This window comes from Panicum virgatum, chromosome 5N (assembly GCF_016808335.1).
Source record: "Panicum virgatum strain AP13 chromosome 5N, P.virgatum_v5, whole genome shotgun sequence".
NCBI classification, from domain to species: Eukaryota; Viridiplantae; Streptophyta; class Magnoliopsida; order Poales; family Poaceae; genus Panicum; species Panicum virgatum.
In genome coordinates, this window is record NC_053149.1 from 6,902,825 (window position 1) to 6,923,272 (window position 20,448).

A 20,448-nucleotide genomic window follows, 5' to 3' on the forward strand; every position below is an offset into this window, starting at 1 on the left:
AAACAAACGAAACGTGCTACAGTGCACTACAGTGCTTTCCACCCCGCGCTACAGTGTATTTCGTGGGAACTAAACACAGCCATACTCCTTCCTGGCGCCGGATCTCCGATTGGAGCAGAGCTCTCTCTCTCTCGTTAGGTTGGAATCCAAAGCTTTCCTCTAGCGGTCTAGCCTTTGTGTCCACATCCTCTGCCTGTTTTTCACCGTGTATGGGTGTGAACTTGGAAAAACAAAAGGGAAAGGCATCCCCCACACGGTATCCATATCATCAACCCCCTCTTGTGCCGAAAACGAGAGACGGACGGACAAAAGACGCAGCGGATTGATTAGGGTACTCCATATCCTATAGTGTACGGGTACGTGTACCGTGGCGTGCGTCCGTGGCCCATGAGGGCCATGACACGCCGGGCAGGTCAAACAAACATTTTTACTCTACGTGCCGGTGGTTCACGTGCACGTCACGTCTTACCTCACCCCGTCCATCATCTCCTCCCTGCCCAATAATACGTACCGCACCCGTACGACACGTGGCTCCTCGAGGCGGGCCCCCCGGGCCCGGCTGACGCGTGGGCCCGGCTGGGAAAGAAATTAAGAAAAATCACGCATCCTACTCGGAAAGGAGCTTTTTGTTATCCTGGCTGGTCGTAAAGGAGAAGCCCGAGGCGAGGAGGGGGCCAGGCAGCCACCGGGCGGTGGGCCCCACAGCCCCGCGCTCTTCCTTCCCGTTCTCCGCCCGGGCGTGCCGTTATAAATACCCCGTCGCCCTCCTCGCCCCACCCCCGTTCGTTCCCCTCCTCTCACACGGACAAATTCCGCTGGTTGTTTACAGCAGCGGCGCGGGTTGCGTCTACGCCCGCGCCCCGAAGCTTCCGCCGTGCGGGCGACCGCTTCCTGCTCATCCCCGTCCGCCCGAGGGAGCACCGCCGGCGCCGGGGGATTCCGCCGCCGATTTGCACGCCGGTTCGGGGGCGGCCCGGATCGGCCCGCCCGCCAGGTACGGCCCGTCGATCCTCCCCTGATTCTGCTGTTCCCGGTCTGGTTCTCGTCCGATTGACCGCTGGTACGGAGCGATCGGTGGTCCGTTTCGGATTAGATGTTCGTTTGCCCGAAAGCCCGGGCCGGGCCGTCGGTTTCCGTGCGGGCTGGCGCGATTCCGTAGCGATTTGATGCGGCGCGTCGAGGAATGCGATGGGCGCCTGTTGATTCTCAGGAAATTATTTGAGTCGTAGCGAGGGAGTTCGCGGGATCGCTGTTGTAGAGGGGGTGTGTTTGGGATTTTGGTTTGATTTTTATCTCCTGGGTCGTGCGGACTTGTATCGTTATGGATGGATGTTCCTTTCTGGTAAGCCATCATGGGAGCTGCCATGTTTGTTTTCTGGAAAGGGTAGTTAATCGAACCAGTCCGAGATTAATTCTACGGCCAAAGTTATGCTCTTTTAGAAGTGAACGGGGACTTTCCATTTAGGGGATACACCCCGAGCACCCTTTTTTCTGCCTTCGCAACTAAGCATTGTTCCGGTAGCTCTCTAAATCTGCATAATTCTTCTGTTCCAATACCCATTTTCACGTCTCCTGCAGCATCTTCGGCTCCTCCTCGATCCATGCTTTGTAGGTTCCACTCAATCATTTTGTGGTGTAAAAATGGCAACAAAAAATCATTTTTTTAATGTTGAAAGGCGTGTCATAGCTGATATTTAGCACTACCAATGCGACTTCAGGCTTATTTGAGTTTGATTTGCAATCCACTGACCCTCAGATATGCATTTTCTGTTTTAGCATCTTGATTTCCATTGACTTAAGAATGTACTAACTTCATATAGATGATGGGTGTTTGCATTTGTTTACTTATTACTCAGATAGGATGTGGAGTCGTGGAAATGCTATAGTAGGATTATAGGAGAGTTCTCCCAGTTTCTACTACCGTGCCTGTGGAACTTGTCATAGCCATACTCCAACATCATTGGTGTGGTCCTCGTACTAATAGAATGTGGTGGTTGTGGTTCTGCTACATTAACCATCTGATTGTCGGATGTTCTGTCGACTCTATGGTGTTTTATTGGGGCATTATTTGGTATCATTTATTCTGTTGGTCATTTGGACATTATTTTGTTGTCATTTTCTCATTCCTCTTGAGGACTTAGATTTATATTACAATTGCTGCCCTAGCCCCTTGAATCTATCCCATTTCTGTTTTCTATTTCTAGTGTAAACATGAATCTGACATTATCATTCGTAGGATTTTGTTAGGTTGCAGTGAACATAGTTCAATCAGAGTGTTGATTTAGCATATCGTTTATACCCTTTTGTTAAGAAATTGATCATACTTAGACAAGATGTTTGCTAACCTCTCAGTTATGTAGAACTGGAAAGCAATAACTGATACACAAGAGAAAAGTGCAGCTTGTCTCCAGTTTTGCATGCTGGCGGTGTTATTTCTGATTAATATTTGCAAGATGAATCATGTCCAAAAGAAATGCAAGCTAGATATCTGTTGATTTTGGAGTGAGGTGGATTTACCAATGAACAGAGGAAGGGCAGAAGCACATCCATGAAGAATTTTAGGAATGACATAGTTTGGGACTGCCGGGCATTGCTTGGAGCATTTCTTCTTTCATTTGCAATCTGCTCTTTCTTTCCTTTTCTTCTTCTCCTTGTATATTATGTTTCCTGCTATGTAAAGTCAAACTAATTTTGTTTGGTTTGGTCTATATATTTGCTAAAAATGTATAGAACGATTGGAAGGAATAATGCGATATACAATGTGGTTGTAAATCCATTTGATATTCCAGTTCCTATCTATCAGAAAAATGGTTATTTTTTTTAGCTTCTCGAGCCAGTAGGATATTTTGAAATTCTACTTGCCATTACCATGGATCATTTTGGTCTGTTTAGGTGCCATGACAGTTTGGATCTGTTAACCTATTATTGTGGATGATAAGGGCACTTCAAAGTTTCCAAAATCAGTAATCTGTAGTCAATTTACCAGTTGTTACGTTGACCTTTCAAGGGATGTGAACGACTCAGTCTAAAACCTTGTACCCATTTACTTGTCAAGTAAAGGTGGTATCATTTGGAATGCATATTTGTGACTTCACTAAGGAAATGTCTTATAAGGGTGGTTCTGCTGTGGTTGTGACCTCTGCAGTTTTATGAGTTGATAGAAATTTGGTGGGCGTGAGCGTGACCTTTGCAGTTTTATGAGTTGATGGAAATTCTGGATTGTTGTGTTGTTCTGTCTTACTGTCCCTCATATGCTTATTCAGGGTTGTGTTTCTTTTTATTTATGATTCATGTACTGGCCACTGAATATTGGATTGAATTTTAATGATTTCCGTACTTATTTTGTGAGATCTTACACAACATATATCACATATCAGTAATCTAGCAATATTTGAGATAAATTTCATGGCAATGTTTTCTTTCATTGGACTCTTCAATGCTATGTTGATGCTAGATTATTGATATCGGTTTTGTTTTTATTTCCAGAGGGCAGGCATTCTTATGGCTCGAAGCAACCACGGCCATATCCAGCTGCCAGAGATGGATCATATTCAACCCATGAATGTTCCACACAATGAATCCCTGCCTTTAGGTACCTTGGTTGAATCCATATACTTTTGTACATTTATCATAATTGTGATAAAATAAATAATGTTTCTGTTCTAATCTCAGGTCAGAAGCTTCTAGTGCATCATGATGCACCCCTTAGAATTGGCCATTCAAGTCATGGGAATGTGACAGTTAGATCAAGTGACCTTCCATCTTCAGGTCACCCTGAGCAGACTTTAGGTTATAGAGTTGGGAACCCAGGAACCTCACATGCTCCCTTTGTTCATTGTCCTGCTGGAAGCTCCAGCAGCCATTTAGCAGAGCCTGCTGTGAGTTATCCACATAGATCTGAGGAAGGCTTTGCTCCAGTGAGCTCCCATATGGAGAACAGAAGGGCCGCAGTGAAACGAAAAAATCCTGTCATAAACCCTGTGGGGATCAGTGCTAATGGTTATTATGTTGGAAGCTCTTCCAATACTCAGTTATCTAACTCAGTGCAGCCAAATCCTGCTCCACTTCCTGAACCGTTTATTCCTCAAATGCCTTTAAGAATTGGCCAAAGTGGTTGGAATGGCCAACATTTAATCCAGCAAGAAGGATTTCAAAGGAATGTGAGAGCACGGCACAATCATAATATTTCACTGGAAGCTCGACCGGCTCCAGCTTACACAGCAAACACCATTCATCTCCCGTCATTTGGTTCAGCTGCAAGTGCTGTTCCCCTAGGTACATCAGTGGAAAGGAACCAAGCACCTGTTTCTGCACCATCAGGTTTGTATTCAATGCTTAATTAAATATGCTAGATATCTGATATGTTTCTAACATGAGGTGGTGGAAGCGAAACTCGACCCTTCAAAGTTTGGTTGGGAGTTGCTTTCATGAATTGATTTTAAAAACCAGTTAAACCCTTCTGTTCTATGTGATTGCAGTTTCTGCTGTTCATTTAGTTTATCGTTGTTGATACTTACAGCACAGGGGTTTTGATGGTTTTGTAGGTGTTCCAGGACTCGCTAGCAGGGCTCTGGATAGGACTTATTATCCTGCTATTGGAAGCAGCAATTCAAGTGTTGGTGCTGTCCCAACTGTCCCATCATCCAGCAGTGCAACATTTGCTAATGGTGGCTATGTTCCTAGGATTGTTCATGGTGGCGCTGTTCATGTCTACCCTCATCCAGCTCCCACAGCTTCCTCTGGCCCCAGAGCATTGCCCGTTGAGACAGTCATTCGGAGCTATCCACCTGCTATCTCTGCAGCTACATCTACATCTGTGCGGATGGAACCATCACCTGCCAGATCTGCAGCATCTTCTAGACATTCAAGGCATATAGCTGTGGGGCATGCTACTAATGGAAGGAATAGAAGGGCTAGGAGTTCTTACTATGGTTTTCATCCTTTGATGATTGAGGCAGAGGTAGATAGCCTTTTCTTCCTTGTTTCCATGAAATTAAGTTTATTTATTGTAGGACTTGAAACTGATATTGCTGCTGTTTGTGAAGCGGTTTATGATGGACCAATTGGTCTTTTACGAATCAAGAGCAGCAGCAGCTGACCCCCACAGAAACATGAGACTGGACATTGACAACATGAGTTACGAGGTAAATACAACATTTTGCTTCTTCCCTCCTCTTGCTCTTCAAATTTGAGCCTTTCTTCTAACTTTACCTTTGGATTGCCCACAGGACCTGTTGGCTTTAGGAGAATTTATGGGTAATGTCAACACAGGCTTGGCTGATGAAAAAATTTTGAAGTGTGTGAGAGAAGTGGTCTGCTGCAGCTCTGACCAAACGCAAAACGATCTAGATGACCAAGATGACGGGAGATGTGTCATTTGCCTGGTACGTTTTTGCAATACCTCTTTAAACTGATGTCTATATAACCATGTCCCGAATTGAATTCTGACTGATGGATGCATTATGGCAGGAGGATTACAAAGACAAGGATGTGCTGGGAACACTGAAATGCAACCATGACTTCCACGCTGATTGCATCAAGAAGTGGCTGCAGACGAAGAATTCATGCCCGGTGTGCAAAGCAGCCGCGGCTTAGGACACCAGTGGAGCACCAATTGTGCTCCTCGATCCATTGATTTTAGGCTCAGGTCATATTATCCCATTTTATTCTTTCCCCCCTAGCAATGTAAATAAATGCTAAGGTGATGAATCGATTATTGCATGGGTTGCAGTAAGCCCAAATTCTTTTGTTGTAGTGTAACAATCAAGTTAAAGTAAATTAACCATCAAGTGGTTACATGCTCATGTCGTGACTTTTGAATTTGCCGACGCTTTTAACACTTTAATTTAGTTGCGAGGTTCGTTTCTGCCAGCCTTACCTCTCCTGGATTATAGGTTTGGTGCGAGAACTCTAAGACATAGTTCTACTCGATGGTGAAGTTGCTTAGAGGCAAGCATTGGTGTATGGTTACTTTTGTTACAAGCTGCTTTAAAAATGTCTAAGATGTTTAAGCTGCAGATCTGTTGGTAGCTAGCATTTTAAGCTGTTACGATTCCTCTTGCAATCAGGTATTGTGCAATTGTGCATGTACATGGATGCACCACCATGCTGATGGGGACGGTTGGATCGGGTGTTAGCATCGTGGCTGGCCGGAGCACACCGGAACCTGCCATCCCGATCGTATTCGTTCTTGTTTGCTGCCGGGCTAGGAGAGGAGAATTATTGGACCATTTCCTGCCCTCTGGAAAATCATACGTTAGATGCACCGGCTATTCATGATGAAAGAAAATGCACCAGCTGCTCGCTTACTTTTGCCCCTGAAATATTCCCTGGCGATCTGATTCGGTGACACCACTGGACAGAGTGTCTTAGTGGTGAGGAACAGAGGAGCCCTGGTAGATCCTGAATCCTGACCTGCACTCTCTCTGGATCCATTTAGGAGGGTTGGATTGACCTAGCAGTCTGATTTAAGCTGGTGTAAAAGTTAAACAAAATCACAAGGCACTGAATCTAAGTTATGTTCATCCTAAAGAATGTAATAGCAAGGTTGCTGAAGTGCTAGTGGACAGTCTAACAGTGATATCTGTATCTAGTGCCCAAGTAAGTTGATTGCTCCCGGGGGGGAAAAAAACTAGCTAGAACCTACTTCATTTACCAGAACTGTAAATCCTCCCCTGTTGCTTTGAGTTGTCCAATAACAAACCCTACCCAATTACGAAACCTCCCTGCTAATCTCCCGGGTCCCGGCTAAGAGACAAACATCAGTTTGTCATTCAATTGCATTCATTTGTCCCGTTCCAAGTTCCGTTAAATTGGCAAAATCATTTTCAACTAATCAGTCAGTTCTGCACTCTCACCAAAACAACAGCCCATCACCCATCACTAACCCTTCCTCACACACCATGCAAATCACCATCACTACCACCTCGCCATGGTCAGAAAGAGGAGGAAAAATCGGAGCCCCCACTGCACTCCTCGCTGGCTAAGGCTTGCTGCAGCTTGAAGCGACCCCGGCTGTTAGCCTGTTCCACCTCGGCAGCTCACCTCCCCGTTCGGTGCCCTGTAACTGTATCTGACTTACCCCCACCACCTCTCTTACAGCTCACTCCTCTCGTGCCCCTGCTGCCCCCAACCACCTCTGCTATAAGTGGCCGCGTCATGGGCCTCCTCCCTCGACACTGCCACACTGATCGATCGACGACCCACCTGCGCTTCGTTGCGTGGCAAGCCAGTCACGACTCGCAAGGAGTAGCGAGAGCGATCGCCATGCAGCTGGCCATGCGGAGACTCGTGCGCGTCCTCGTGGCGCTCGGCGTGGTCGCCGCGGCGGCGGCGCAGCAGGCCCCGACGGCGGCGCCGGCCACGCCCACGCCCACGCCGGCAACCCCCGCGGCGCCGGCGCCGGTGGCCGCGTCGAGCAACATCACGGGCGTGCTGGCCAAGGGCGGGCAGTTCAACACCTTCATCCGGCTGCTCAAGTCCACGGGCGTGGCGTCGCAAATCGACAACCAGGTCTCCAACGGCGGCAACGGGATCACGGTGTTCGCGCCCACGGACAACGCCTTCACGTCGCTGCCCTCCGGCACGCTCAACTCGCTCTCCGACCAGGACAAGAACGCGCTCGTCCAGTACCACGTCGTCTCCACCGCCATCCCCCAGTCGCAGTTCGACACCGTCAGCAACCCGCTCCGGACGCAGGCCGGCAGCAGCTCGCCGGGGGAGTACCCGCTCAACGTCACCGCCGTCGGCGGCCAGCAGGTGAACATCTCCACCGGGGTCGTCAACGCCACCGTCGACAACACCCTCTACACCGGCGACAACCTCGTCGTCTACCAGGTCAACAAGGTGCTGCTGCCGGCGAAGCTCTTCGGCACTCCCGAGGCCCCCGCGCCCGCGCCGCTCGCGCCGGCCAAGAAGAAGGGCAAGACGCCGGCGTCCGTCGCGGACTCGCCCGAGGCCGAGGCGTCCCCGGACGCGACCACGTCGCTCGCAGCGGCGAGGGTGACGGGAGGTGGCCTCGCGGCGGCTCTTGCGCTGGCAGCCGTGTGGTGGGGGCTGTAATGACGGCGATGAGAGTGTGAGATCCCCGTGACGTCATCAGTTCCATCTTTTTTTATACTTTTTTTGCAGGTCTTTTTTTTAAACGTGTTTTTCGCAGGTCTTGTTGGTCTTTTCTTTTTCACTTTGGCCATTTTTGGATGAATTATTCTTCATTGCCATTGCAGTTGAAGCAGATTCATCTGCACAAATTGACACGATGAGAAAAAAAATGCAAGGACCGGAACAATTTTTTACATGGTAAAACAATAGTTCTACAACTTCTTTCTCAAAAGAAGAAAGAAAGAGAGAATAACTAGTAGCTTTGCAACCTGTCAGAAGCGTAAAAGAACTAAGAAAAAAAATGAAATTCAGTTAAAATTTGTCAAATGCAAATCAATCAATCAAGAAGGTCACAATGAGCTTTCCATGCTCGAAGTACTTGCAGTTGCAGGTGCATTACGGCACCATGAACAAGACATCGATTGCTCACCTCCTCAGCAGTTCAGTTGTATCTCGATCGATTCATCTGGAAACGTATCTCTGTCAGAAACTGGTTTTGGCTTGGTGCATCATGGTCCAGTATCCCAAAATGTTGTGCTAAACTGATATCTTGCTCCATGGGCCAGACGACCAATTAAGATCCTGTTTGGATGGACTAAGCTAGGAAGGTTAAGTTTACCTCTAGGTGTATTACTAATACACTAAGAATAGGCTAAAGAAGGACTTTAGAACTAATGGGTATTAATATATGCAAAAATAAGAGGTGTATTAATACACTAAGCATAGGCTAATCAAGGAGTAATTAGAACTGATGGGTTCTAACCATCAATTAGCTTTTATCATATCTATGCAAAAATAAGCGGACTAAAGTTTAGCTTTGAGATCCAAACGTGGCCTAAGCTTTCTGCAGGGTACAGTACGTGGAGCTGCACGACTCTAGCGCAGGACAATTTTGGAAGAGTAGCAATCGCTGCAAAATTCTCAAACTCGACACCCTTTTCAAACTCTTGCTGGCTTGTTGCTCCTGACCTTGGGCCAGACCACCCTAGGCAGATTCGTGATCTCTTCTAGGCCACCTAGGCCTTTGATTTGAACCCTTTGTTGGCTGATTATCTTTGACAGGCCGTCCGGGAGAGGCCCTTTGAAAAGGAACTGATTTGAACCCTTTGATTTTGCATGGCATTTTCGTTTTCAAACTCCCATGAGAGCATATCTGATGGTGCAATCCCCCAGTTTTAAATAGCATGGACAGTAATTGTAGTTGCAGTCTCATGGAGGCGAAGATACCTCAGCCTCGATGGGTTTTGAGGTAATATCCGGCAACACAAAACGCCCGCTGCAACCGTCCAGTGGACAATGGGATTCGCTGAAGCGTACATCCTCTTACTTATCATATCAGTTCCTGGCATTCCGTTGATACCAAAAATGCCAAATTCGCATCAACACGACGCCACCTCTCAACTCTGTAAGACTGTAAACAACCGCTCTTCCAACCATATATCATTTGTGCACGATACCCGCCCCAGCAACAGTTTGGTCAGTGATAATTCTATCAAATCGACGCAGTTCCGCCACTGGAAACTCTGCCAAGCTAGTCTCTCGCTGATGCTTTTAAATTTTAATTCTACAACCAATCTCGCAGCTGGATTGGTAAGTCACCGAGACAACAGCAGGTGTTCATGGCATACCAGTACCACTTCTTTTTTTTTTAATTCTGCGAACGATGGCACGCCACGTGAGCTTGTCAGCAGAAGTGGCCAGCCCCGTAGAATTGGCTTGGGATAGGAAAGACAAGGAAAGAAGCTGGTGCAGACGGACGAACGATGCACGCAGAGCCGGCCGGTCTGCAGCGTGAGCCTGCAGCTGGATCGCGAAACCACCAGGCCACCACACTCAGGGTTTCAGGACCGCCAAACCGCCGGGGTCCGGTGCCGGTATACCGGTCCGGTTTGGTCGGAAACCGGTCGGTACCGGTCGAATTCAAATTTGAATTCAAAAAACTCAGTTCAACCGGTTGGTACTGGTATACTGGCCGGTTAGACTGATTTACCGGCCGGTTTGAATTCAAATCCAAATTTAAAATCGCATGTGTAACCGGTTTGGAACGGTATACCGGCCGGTTTGACCGGTTTACCAAGTGGGTCTTAATGGACCATCTCATTTTTTTCTTTTCTTTTTTGGTTTAACTTTAAATGACCGAAAAGTATATTAAACGAACGAATTTTTGAGAAAATTTGACATCATTAGATTCGTCGCACCTTAAAGTATTTTTAGGAATTTTTTGGGAATTTTTCATTTTTTGAATTCAAATTTGAATTTTGAATTTGGGCCGATTTGGTACCGGCCCAAACCGGACCGGTTTGACCGGAGCGGTTCCCACCGGTTTTGTAAACCGACCACACCACCAGACTAGCACCTCCGGGTTCGCCGCGAATGCAAAACCGTGTGGCTCGCTGCGCAAAGCTGCTGCTGATTCTTCGTACACGGCCCTCCAAACCTCCTCCATTTTGTTTTCTTTTTTTTTAAAAAAAACGGAACCGGCCCTCCATTTTTCCTTCGCTCCCAAGGAACCAGCAACTGTGCAGACTGCAAGCGCAAGCCGTCTGCAGGCTGCAGCCGCCGGGTGCAAGAGGATCCCTCATCCTCCTTATCTTTCCAGCTGCAGCAAGTTACAACAAAATCCGCCTATATTTAGTTCTCAAAAAATTTCTTACAATACCATCACATCGAATCTTTGGATATATATATGAAATATTAAATGCAATAAAAAATTTAATTATACAATTTAATTGTTTCATACGAGGCGATTTTTTTTAGCTTAATTAATTCATAATTAGATATTAATTACTAAATAACAACGAAAGTGTTTCCAAACCAAAAGATTTTCGTTTAAAAAAACTGTAAAGTCCGCGCGCTACCTGCTGTTGCACAAGTGACAAAGACTACGTACGCCTTGCATTGCCTGGCTGCCATTGTGCCGGGCAAACCACAGCTCATAGAGGCATTCTTTTCTTTCTTTCTTCGGTCTCTGGGAATCCGAGCTATCCGATCGCCCCCAAGCTGGCAATTTTAGACTGAGTCCAACAGCAGAGGCAATTCCATTTTTACCTCTCGAGTTGACACTGTACATCGCAAAATCTCTTTCCAACAGCAGATGCAAAAGCCTGAGGCAATTTGCCTTCGAGGAGAGAGGGTGTGTAAAAATACATCCCCTCTCTCCTCGAATGCATTTCGCGAGCAGCGGCGGCGAGGCGGAGGGTGCGCGGGGGCGGCTTCACAGGGCGAGCGCGGTTTCGCGGTGGGAGGCAAGCGCGGCGGAGGAGCACCGGTGGGAGTCGAGCGCCTCGCGGCATCGAGATCTGCTACTGCCGCCGGCCCGAAGCTGCTGCTGCCGCCACCACAGAGAGCCGGCGCCGGAGCTCGAGCCCAATCCATGGCCGTGCGGCGCCGGCCTGCTCTGCCACGGGAGAAGAGGACGGCGGCCCCGAGCAGGAGCAAGGGAGGGGCCGCGGCGGGAGAAGGGGACAACGGCGCGGGCTTGCTCCCCCGTGTCCATGGCCGGCGGATCCATCCCCCCCCCCCCCCCCGCTCCCTCCGCCGGCGAGGGCGCCCCTCCCATGGCCGCCGCCCCGCGCGCGTCTCCTGTCCGAGATCCAGCCGGGGCGGGCTCCGCGGCGGGCCGGCGTGGTGGCGCGGGGCCGGCCAGCGTGGCGGCGCGGCCTGCACGGCGGTGACGACGACGCGCAGGAGCAGAGGACGCAGAGGAGCAGGGGAGGCTGGGTCTTCCTGATCTCCGGCGGATCCCGGCGACCGTGAACCTCCTTCCCCTTCTCTCCCTCCTCTCCGACGGATCCCGGGCGCGGCCAAGCGAGGTGGGTGGAGCTACTGCCGCCAAAGCAAGGGAGGCTGGCGCAGGGCCTGTCGCAGCTATAGCAGGAGAGGCCGGCGGAGCCTCATGCTGCCGTTGAGCTCCTCCCTGGCGGGCGCCCCCTCGCTCCGCCTCCCTCCTTCCCCGAGGCCGCGGCCGGTAGCGACAAGCAGAGCTCGAGCGCGCGGCACTACAGCGGGTGCGCGCAGCCGGCGTGGCCCCCCTCCTCAACTCCGGCGGGCGCGGCCCCTTCCCCTGCGCCACCGCGGCGTGCGGCGTGGCTTGCGTGCGGCCGTGGCCGGCGTGCTTACGGCGCTGCCCCTCCTCTTCCCCGCGGTTTTTGCGTCGTGTTGTATGCTTTCGCTGTTGGAGAGACAAATTTTTTGCCTATCCAACCTCTACTGTACACGCGAGGCAAATGCCAATTTGCCTTCCAATTTTGCACTGCATTGTTGGAGTCAGTCTTTGTGGCAGCCCCGCCTAAATTAATCCGGCTTAAGCGCGCTAACCATCATCAAAACAACAATCAGGGTTAACACGCACTTAAAACGGAGTAATCCGGCAGTGCTGTCGGGTAAAATCCCGATTAAACCACTTGAACAGGATCGACAAAGCAGTCCAGAGAATGCAACATTCCACAAATTTTACAGCATAGAGTATGAAATTAAATTATTATTACAAACCAAGTTTGAATTCATAAAAGTATAACAGAGTTTAAGTTTGACGGAAAACGAACGATAGTCTAGCGACGAAACAAGACGTCATGATGAAGCCCGTACATGACGTCAGCCACATCCTCAGATGTACCACCTGAAAAAACAAAGCCACAAGCAAGGCTGAGTATACTAATACTCAGCAAGGCTTACCCGACTAAGGGTATAGTTAGCCCTTTATCTAGACATGCAAGGCTTTTGGCTTGAGGGTTTGTTTGCCGAAAAGCAGTAAAGAGTAGATCCTTAATTTTATATTTTAGCTTTCAGGTTCTAGTTCAATTAACCATTCTATGTGAGCATCTATCCAATAGCATACATGGTGGGAAACAATTATCTTTCAACATTCAACCAACTATATTCATCATCATCATCTTTCACTTCTTACTCTATGTAGCAGAAGGGTTAAGCAGTCCCAAACCGTGAGAAGCGGACGATTCGAATCGAATTTGTTAACCTTGCAAGGCAGACCTAAACACACGTCACGTGGTTACTCACAGAGTCACACGTGCAACATTTCCCCTTTCTTTCCGGGTTGTGGATCAGGGTCACCGTCCTCGACTACAGAGTACGACGACTCTGCACCCGCATGTGCGCGCATGAGAAACGACGTTCAAAGAAGGTGAAAGTAAAGTCCACTTGCCGGTCCAATCAGGTACTTAAGCTTACCGATTACCATATTCTCGGCATGTGTCTAGTACGTTCAAACGCTTAACCACCACTACCACACACTGTGGCCTTATCAAAATTTCACTAAACAAACGGGGCATCACAAGTACCACAGCCCCGCCCGTAAGCCTTATAGTTGCAGCAGGTATTAAACAACCAACTCCTATAATTCTCGCGAGTGACAGGAAATCACTCGACTTCTACCGAACACTTAGCATAGCCAACTAGCGACCTTCACATACTAGTGTTCAAGCATAGGTACCTAGGATCATGCAACTAATGTTCCAATCAACTCTTGTAACTTAGATGCACAAATAGATAGAAACAATAATAAGTTGCATAAGTTTACAATAGTAGGACATGCTCCGGGGCTTGCCTGGGATTAACACTAGGTCAGTGTTAGTTAGAGAATAACTGCTCAGTGAGCCGCTTCCTTCGGTCTTGTGTATCGGGATCCATCCGTCCATCTTCTAGACGTATCCACCATTCACCGTCTTCTGGCTCGGCTCCAATATCATGTCATTCACGCGGTTCTTTTATCGTACCTAAAAGAAATGCGACAATTCATATGTATGAATGCAAAGCCCCGAGTTGCTCAACAATGTAGATGTTATTATTATTATTTTTTTTCCTTCACGATAAAGTTGTAGTCCACCTAAAGTGAGTTTGGACGCGATACTTCTTAATTAACAAATACTGGGCAATCATTTATAGAGTAGTAATTTAATACCATTTAGTTCATAAAGGAACTAGGGGTGAGTTTCAAAATCTTGCTAAGTCGTGCAATACAAGTGTCTCAACAAACACTAGTCGAACAGGGATAAATTTTACATGTCAAAACATGCAAGCACGGGTAATTAAACTTTAACCGAGTGTTATGTATCTTAGAATGAGCTTACTGCAAAATTTCTAGACTCAGACCATAAGTACACAAGACATGGAAAAAAACAACAAAATATAACTGTAGGGAACAAGATTAATTTGTACAGCTAGTTCTAGCATGTTTTAGAGGTTCATAATTTACTTGAATGAATATGTACCCAACTAAAAGCTCCAGTAAAAGAAATATCAGATTTTTTTTTCCCAGTTACAGAGACTATTTTTCATGATTTAATGTATTTCTCCTTACCAAAACTTATTTGGTCAAGTTGAGCTTAACTAAAAATTCTCAAACTTTTTCTATAGTAATAAGGAACCAACACAAAGGTACTATAAAAGTTTCAACTCATGAAACACAGTAGAACAACTTGGAGCAATAAAACTATTTAAACTAGGCATAAACCAAGATCTAATGAAACCTATAGCTAGAGTTGTCAAAATGTCCTCAAATTTTTACAGTAAACTATCCATCTAGGGTGTAGCACACTGTCCAAAAATCATCTAAATATAGTGAGTAGAACTTGAGATACATACAAAGGTGTATAAAACTAATATTTAATATAGAGATAAAATTATTGGTCAAATGCAAAACTGGATGTAACAAAAGTTGTAGGTATTGTTGCAAGGATTCCAAAACATTTGGATTTGTATTTTTATGATTTTTCTACGATTTTCTAGGTATTTTCAAAGTTCGCTGTTTTGAGTTCATGGCGTTTTTGCGCTTGGCCCCTTGGACTTCTGTTTCTTCTCAGCGCGGGTCCTTGGACGGGGAAGGAACAGAGGAGGTAGGACGCAGCTTTTCCCGGCGAGGAGAGGCTCCGGCGGTGGGGGCCCCACTGGGGAAAAGCGAGAGGGGCACAAGAGCTACCTTTGGAGGGGCTTGGGGCTCGATATGGTGGCCTGTGGTGGCCTCGCCGCGGAGAGGGGCGGCCGGCGGTGGACTGGTCCGCGGCGGCGGCGTTCCCGGCGGGCCTGGGCGGCGGCGAGCAGGTCGGGGAGCACCAGCAGAGGTCAAGGGAGCTTGCTACGGGGTCCGTTTGGCGCGGGAAAGGGTGGAGGGGTGAGCTCCACGGTGAGCTAGGGGGCGGCGACGCTGATGGCGGCGGCGGCGGCCGTTCCCGGCAACAGGGGCTCGCGGGGCGGGGTGCTCGCGCTCAAGAAGGAAGGAGGGGAGGGTGAGGACGGCTCGGAGCCCGCGGAAATGGTCCAGGCGAGTCAAGGCGACGGGGAGGGCGTGACGCGGTCGGCCGGAGCGATACGGCGTCGCCGTGGCGCTTCGACGGCGGTCCTCGGCGTGCGCGCACGGGATGGCGCCGCGTGGCGATGTCGCGAAGCTTCAGGGAAACACCAGAGGCGCGGAGAGGGCTGGGGCGCGGCGCGTGGACGACGGCGAGGCGACGGCGTTCGACGGCGAACGGCGTCACTGCAGGAACAGAGAAGGGAAATGGAGCGAGGGCAAAATCGTAAATAAAGCGAAGTTCAAAACTCTCATTTGTAAATTCAATTTTTCTCCTTTCTCCCGAGGTCAAACGAAAAACTTTTGAATACCAAACTTGCTTAAAATTTCGAGATCTACAACTTTCATTTTAGGCACTTTTTCATTTGAGACTTCGTTTCAAAGATAAAAATTGAAACTTGAGTGCATTTGAAAATATCCAATATACTTTGAAATTCAAAATTTTCTCCCACTTTTGTGTAGCAACTCGAAAAACTTTGAACACGAAAATTGTTCGTATTTTGAAAACCTACAACTTTGGTTTTGGACAAAAATTCATTTGAGCTATATTTTAGAAATTATTTTCAAAGCAGATTAGTTTGAAATTTGACAGATAAATTAAATCTTTGAACACTACGGTTCAAAGGACCTGTCATTTTATGTTCAAATTTTATTTTCTCTCTTTGACTTCAACAAGACTTTGATTTAACATGATTTTAGAGAGATGCCTATTCGCTTTCATATGTATACTTGCATTGGTTTACAAAATTATTTACGGTTTCTGACCTATGCATCTATACACATACACATGCATGCACACATAAATGTATTCGAGTCCATCTTCTTGGTTGATTATGCATAATATCGTATCTAATATTTCTTACTTAGCATTTAAAAACTCTGGGATGTCACAGTCTTAAACTCTGTATGTACTGTATGTACGGGCATGAGGTGGTTCGGCGATCCAGACCCGGGTTTCCGGAACAAACAAGGTAGATCTTTTGGGTGCATGCATCCACCGCTAGCTCCATCGAGCTCTTATTTAAATGGATAAAATTTTGGATGTAAAAATACTGTAACACTTTTATTTGTATTTAATAATTACTATTTCATCATGGGTTAATTAGACTCAAAAGATTTATCTCGCAAATTATAGACAAAATGTGTAATTAGTTATTTTGTTTATCTATATTTAATACTTCATACATGCTTTAAAAGTGATGAAAATTTTTATAAAATTTTGAAATTTTAAGTGCATCTAAACAAGTGGCGAGTTGAGCTCGTGTCATGGAGACGCCGGTCGCCGCCGCACCGGGAATCGGGGGCCCCGCTGTAATCTTACTTTTAATCGCCACTTGGTCGCCGGTGCCGGAGCGTGCAGTGGCGCCGGCTGTATCCGGCGGTGCTAGCAGCAGGCGCGCGACAGATGGTCAACCATGGTAGGGTACTATATCGTACATCGTTTCCGCACCTACTACTCCATCAGTCGTCATGGAGACCGTAGAATCCCATGGTTCTGCTAAGCTACCACCTAGGCAAATCATGTCCCTCATGGACTAAGGTTCCGTTTGGTACAAATGCCATCTCCGGCTTCAGCTCCTCGCTACAGTATTCAACACTATTTTGCACAGTCAGAACGCAACCTCGGGTGTGTTTACTGGTCTCTGTTTTGGAATTTTAAAAGAGAACTTTTTCACATTTGAAATATTAAATATAAATTAAATATAAAACTAATTAGATAATTTGTCTATAAACTACGAGACGAATTTAATGAGCCTAATTAATCTATCATTAGTATATATTTATTGTAGCAATTTAGTGTTTAATTATGATATAATTAGGTTCATTAAATTCATCTCGTGATTTATTTATTTTCAACTATATTTAATACATCATTCAAATAATTTATAAATTTTTTGAAATTTTGAACTTTAGATCTAAACAAGACACTGATGTCCAAAATGAATGAGGAAAGATGTCAAGCCCTGCCTTCACCTACGTGTAGTGACAAAGGCCGCCCGAACCTGCCAAACGGGACATCAGTCGGGATAAACAAAATCATGGAAAAACCCGCCGGACTTGCCAAGAAGATGGGTTTGTACATAAGAACGGATAAATGAATTAACTAATCAAGGAGCCACGGGCCAAGGTGGTGGCGTGGTGCAGTGCACCGAACTGGGACGTCCCGGCTAAAGATTTTCTGGGTCCCACCCACCCTCCTTGCTTACATGGGACGTTGCCGACCACAAACATATTCCTCCTAGAAACTACGTATTTTTCTAGCAAAATTAATTTGATGAATAAAAAAATGTAACAAAAGGAGCACAAAAGAAGAAAGAAAAATACTGGGGGGCCCAAAGCAACGGCCGACATGGGCCACCTTTATAAACAGCCCCCTCCCGTCGTTATCACCGGGCCATGACACCCACCACCACCGCAGTCCACACCGATCGCCATGGCCGCCACCCGCTCACGGCGGCCACAATGGCAGCTCCCCGCCGTCGCCTCCCACCGAGCCCTTCTCCGAGTTCTTCGAGTCCTGGATCGCCGAGCAGTCCCGCGACCTCGCCGAGCTCCGCGCCGCGGCGTCCGCGGACCCGGCCACCCCGGAGCCCGACCTCCGCCGCCTCGTCGGCCGCGTGCTGGCCCACTACGAGAACTACTACCGCACCAAGGCCGCCGCGGCGGCGGACGACGTGCTCCGCATGTTCTCCCCGTCCTGGACCTCCACCACCGAGAACCTGTACCTCTGGTGCGGCGGCTGGCGCCCCACCGCCGCGCTCCACCTGCTGTACTCCAAGTCCGGGATGCAGCTCGAGCACCAGCTCCCCAACTTCCTCAACGGCGGCAGCCTCAAGGGCGACCTCGGGGACCTCGGCGTCGGGCAGATCCAGGCCGCCGACCAGCTGCAGCGCCGCACCATCAAGAGGGAACGCGAGATCGACGACGCCGCCGCGAGCGCACAGGTCAGTCAAAATAAAAATAAAAAATAGATCTTCATGAGCTGATGAGCGCGTACGTGCAGGAGGCGCTGGCGACGGCGACGATGGTGGAGCTCGCGGGCGGCAGCGGCGGGGTGGACGCGGAGGCGATGGAGCGGGAGATGCAGGCGAAGGCGGACGGGATGAAGCGCGTGCTGGAGATGGCGGACGCGCTGCGGCTGGAGACGATGCGCGGAGTGGTGGCGCTGCTCCGCCCCGCGCAGGCCGTGCACTTCCTCCTCGCCGCCGCCGAGCTCCACCTCGCGGTGCACGACTTCGGGCGCCGCAAGGACGGGCGCGCCGGCGGCTCGCTTGCTTAACTGGTTTGCGCCTCCACGGGACCACGGCCCAAGCGGCGCGTGGCTGCCGGTCTGGTCAGCACGAGCTGATGTCCCGATAAGGCTCTCTCTGACCATTTGTTTATTTTGTGTTCGCGCGTGTGGTGTGCACTTGTGCCATGTCTGATGTCTCTGTCTCTTGACTCTCTGGATTACTGAGCTGTTGTTGTTGAAGTATGAACTGTGTGATCTGCGAAGTCGAACTGTTTTGTTTCAGCAGAATTATTTCTGCCTTGCCGGAGTAGTGAGATGTAAGAGCGGGTTACTAAGGGGGTGTTTGGATTCAAGGTGGTTTCCCTTCCTCGACATGGTGACCTTGCAACAGCCGACGATCGCCGAACCTCACCGCTTGCTGCAGCAGACAACGTCCTCCGGGCTGGTCCTGTGTACCGCCTTGCCATGACAACTCTGGGTGCCCCTACCAGCCCTTTCTCCACTTTTGTTTGGGAAAACAAGACACCGCCGCGAGTTCAATTCTTCACCTGGCTCTTGGTGCAAGAACGAATTCAGTGCAGGGCCAACTTGGTGGTGAAAAATGTGATTGATTCAGCCACTTGTGCTCTCTGCCAAGCCGCGGATGAAGACCGCAATCACCTCCTCTTCTCCTGTCCTTTTGCAGCAAAAGTATGGCAAGACGTCGGCTTCCAGATCGACGAGGCTGAGGTCTCCACTCTATGGTCTATCCAGCGGCCGGGCGGGATACCGGCGAAACACTACCACACCCTGCTCCACCTCCTCTGCTGGCACATCTGGAAGCATAGGAATGATGTGGTGTTCAACAGTTTGCCTGCCTCGCACGCTCGGCTGTGGCAGGCCTGCAAGGAAGACGCATGGCTGTGGAGCCAACGCTGGCCAGCTGTCGATCGTGTCATTGCTGATTCCTGGTGCTCACGGTTTCCCATTATGTAAACCCTCTTGTAAATTTGGCATTTCCCTCAAAAATTGCTGAAATTCCAGCTTTTGTAATGGCTTTGGCTGCCAAACAGCCCCTGAAATGAATATGAATCAGGTGGGGATGCTCTCCCCCCGTTGACCCTCAAAAAAAGAGGGTGGTTTCCCTGGTATGTAACTGTATTTGATTACATCTGTTAATTGATTGTTTCTGTTTGGTTGGACCATAGCGCCAATTAGATCCCTTCAAATTTGTTACACCTCGATTTGAGCCGTAATCAAAACACACAGCCAAGCCCCAACCCCGAAGTTTTTCTGATCCCATGCGTGGCCAAGGCTTGGCAACCACACAGCTCGTAATGGCACACCCAGACGCCATTCCCACGATGCGAGCGAGCAAGCACAGCTGTCGGGGTCGGGGAGGGCAGCAGCGAGCATAGCTCACCGGAAATCGCCACTGATGAGATTTTCCTATGAACTTGGACGGCGGCTTCGGTAAGCTCTGGCAGCACTCAACTTGGACGGCGATCCGGTAAGCTCTGCCCGGCGAGTGCTGCAAGAGCTCTAGATGAACAAGAGATTCAATTCTAGAAGGCAATGAATTATCTGCGACGCCCCTATTTCCATAACGAGATATACTTCCATTGTGAAGGTTGGGCGAGATAAGCTGCAAGCTGTTAGCTGGGACCAACCAGTCCATCTCCTACCCATCCATATTCAGCTTCTCTTCTTTCAACTTATTTCAACTTATTCTCTCTTACATAACACTATTGAATCAACCGGCTTACCAAACCAGACCGACTTATCAACCTCGCCGCCATTAGCCTCGCACTACCCATGAAGCAATCAATGATTG

General features: G+C 48.5%; 3 protein-coding genes across 3 annotated transcripts; all 3 read left to right on the plus strand.

The window, feature by feature from the left end:
• Nucleotides 1-773: 773 nt before the first annotated feature.
• LOC120672968 (E3 ubiquitin-protein ligase MBR1-like) lies at nucleotides 774-5,804 on the plus strand. Its single transcript, XM_039953613.1, has 7 exons — nucleotides 774-994; nucleotides 3,487-3,592; nucleotides 3,673-4,320; nucleotides 4,545-4,960; nucleotides 5,046-5,144; nucleotides 5,229-5,384; nucleotides 5,470-5,804. Exons 2-7 carry the CDS (start codon nucleotides 3,502-3,504, stop codon nucleotides 5,593-5,595), a joined length of 1,536 nt encoding a protein of 511 aa, XP_039809547.1. The 5' UTR covers nucleotides 774-994; nucleotides 3,487-3,501; the 3' UTR covers nucleotides 5,596-5,804.
• A 1,361-nt stretch (nucleotides 5,805-7,165) lies between these two features.
• On the plus strand, nucleotides 7,166-8,225 carry LOC120675724 (fasciclin-like arabinogalactan protein 11). Its single transcript, XM_039956931.1, has one exon. It carries the CDS (start codon nucleotides 7,267-7,269, stop codon nucleotides 8,059-8,061), a length of 795 nt encoding a protein of 264 aa, XP_039812865.1. The 5' UTR covers nucleotides 7,166-7,266; the 3' UTR covers nucleotides 8,062-8,225.
• A 7,037-nt stretch (nucleotides 8,226-15,262) lies between these two features.
• On the plus strand, nucleotides 15,263-18,988 carry LOC120674474 (protein DOG1-like 2). The gene is made up of 3 exons (XM_039955650.1): nucleotides 15,263-15,408; nucleotides 17,775-18,348; nucleotides 18,408-18,988. Exons 1-3 carry the CDS (start codon nucleotides 15,263-15,265, stop codon nucleotides 18,681-18,683), a joined length of 996 nt encoding a protein of 331 aa, XP_039811584.1. The 3' UTR covers nucleotides 18,684-18,988.
• The last annotated feature ends 1,460 nt before the right edge of the window (nucleotides 18,989-20,448 follow it).

What these genes read in the sequence shown, in the direction of transcription:
- LOC120672968 (XM_039953613.1), top strand. Translation starts at nt 3,502, where the DNA reads ATGGCTCGAAGCAACCACGGCCATATCCAGCTGCCAGAGATGGATCAT. An exon ending in CAATGAATCCCTGCCTTTAG is followed by an intron (nt 3,593 to 3,672) that starts GTACCTTGGTTG and finishes TTCTAATCTCAG; the next exon opens with GTCAGAAGCTTCTAGTGCAT. An exon ending in TTGACAACATGAGTTACGAG is followed by an intron (nt 5,145 to 5,228) that starts GTAAATACAACA and finishes GATTGCCCACAG; the next exon opens with GACCTGTTGGCTTTAGGAGA.
- LOC120675724 (XM_039956931.1), top strand. Translation starts at nt 7,267, where the DNA reads ATGCAGCTGGCCATGCGGAGACTCGTGCGCGTCCTCGTGGCGCTCGGC.
- LOC120674474 (XM_039955650.1), top strand. Translation starts at nt 15,263, where the DNA reads ATGGCGGCGGCGGCGGCCGTTCCCGGCAACAGGGGCTCGCGGGGCGGG. An exon ending in GACGGGGAGGGCGTGACGCG is followed by an intron (nt 15,409 to 17,774) that starts GTCGGCCGGAGC and finishes CTTTATAAACAG; the next exon opens with CCCCCTCCCGTCGTTATCAC. An exon ending in ACGCCGCCGCGAGCGCACAG is followed by an intron (nt 18,349 to 18,407) that starts GTCAGTCAAAAT and finishes GCGTACGTGCAG; the next exon opens with GAGGCGCTGGCGACGGCGAC.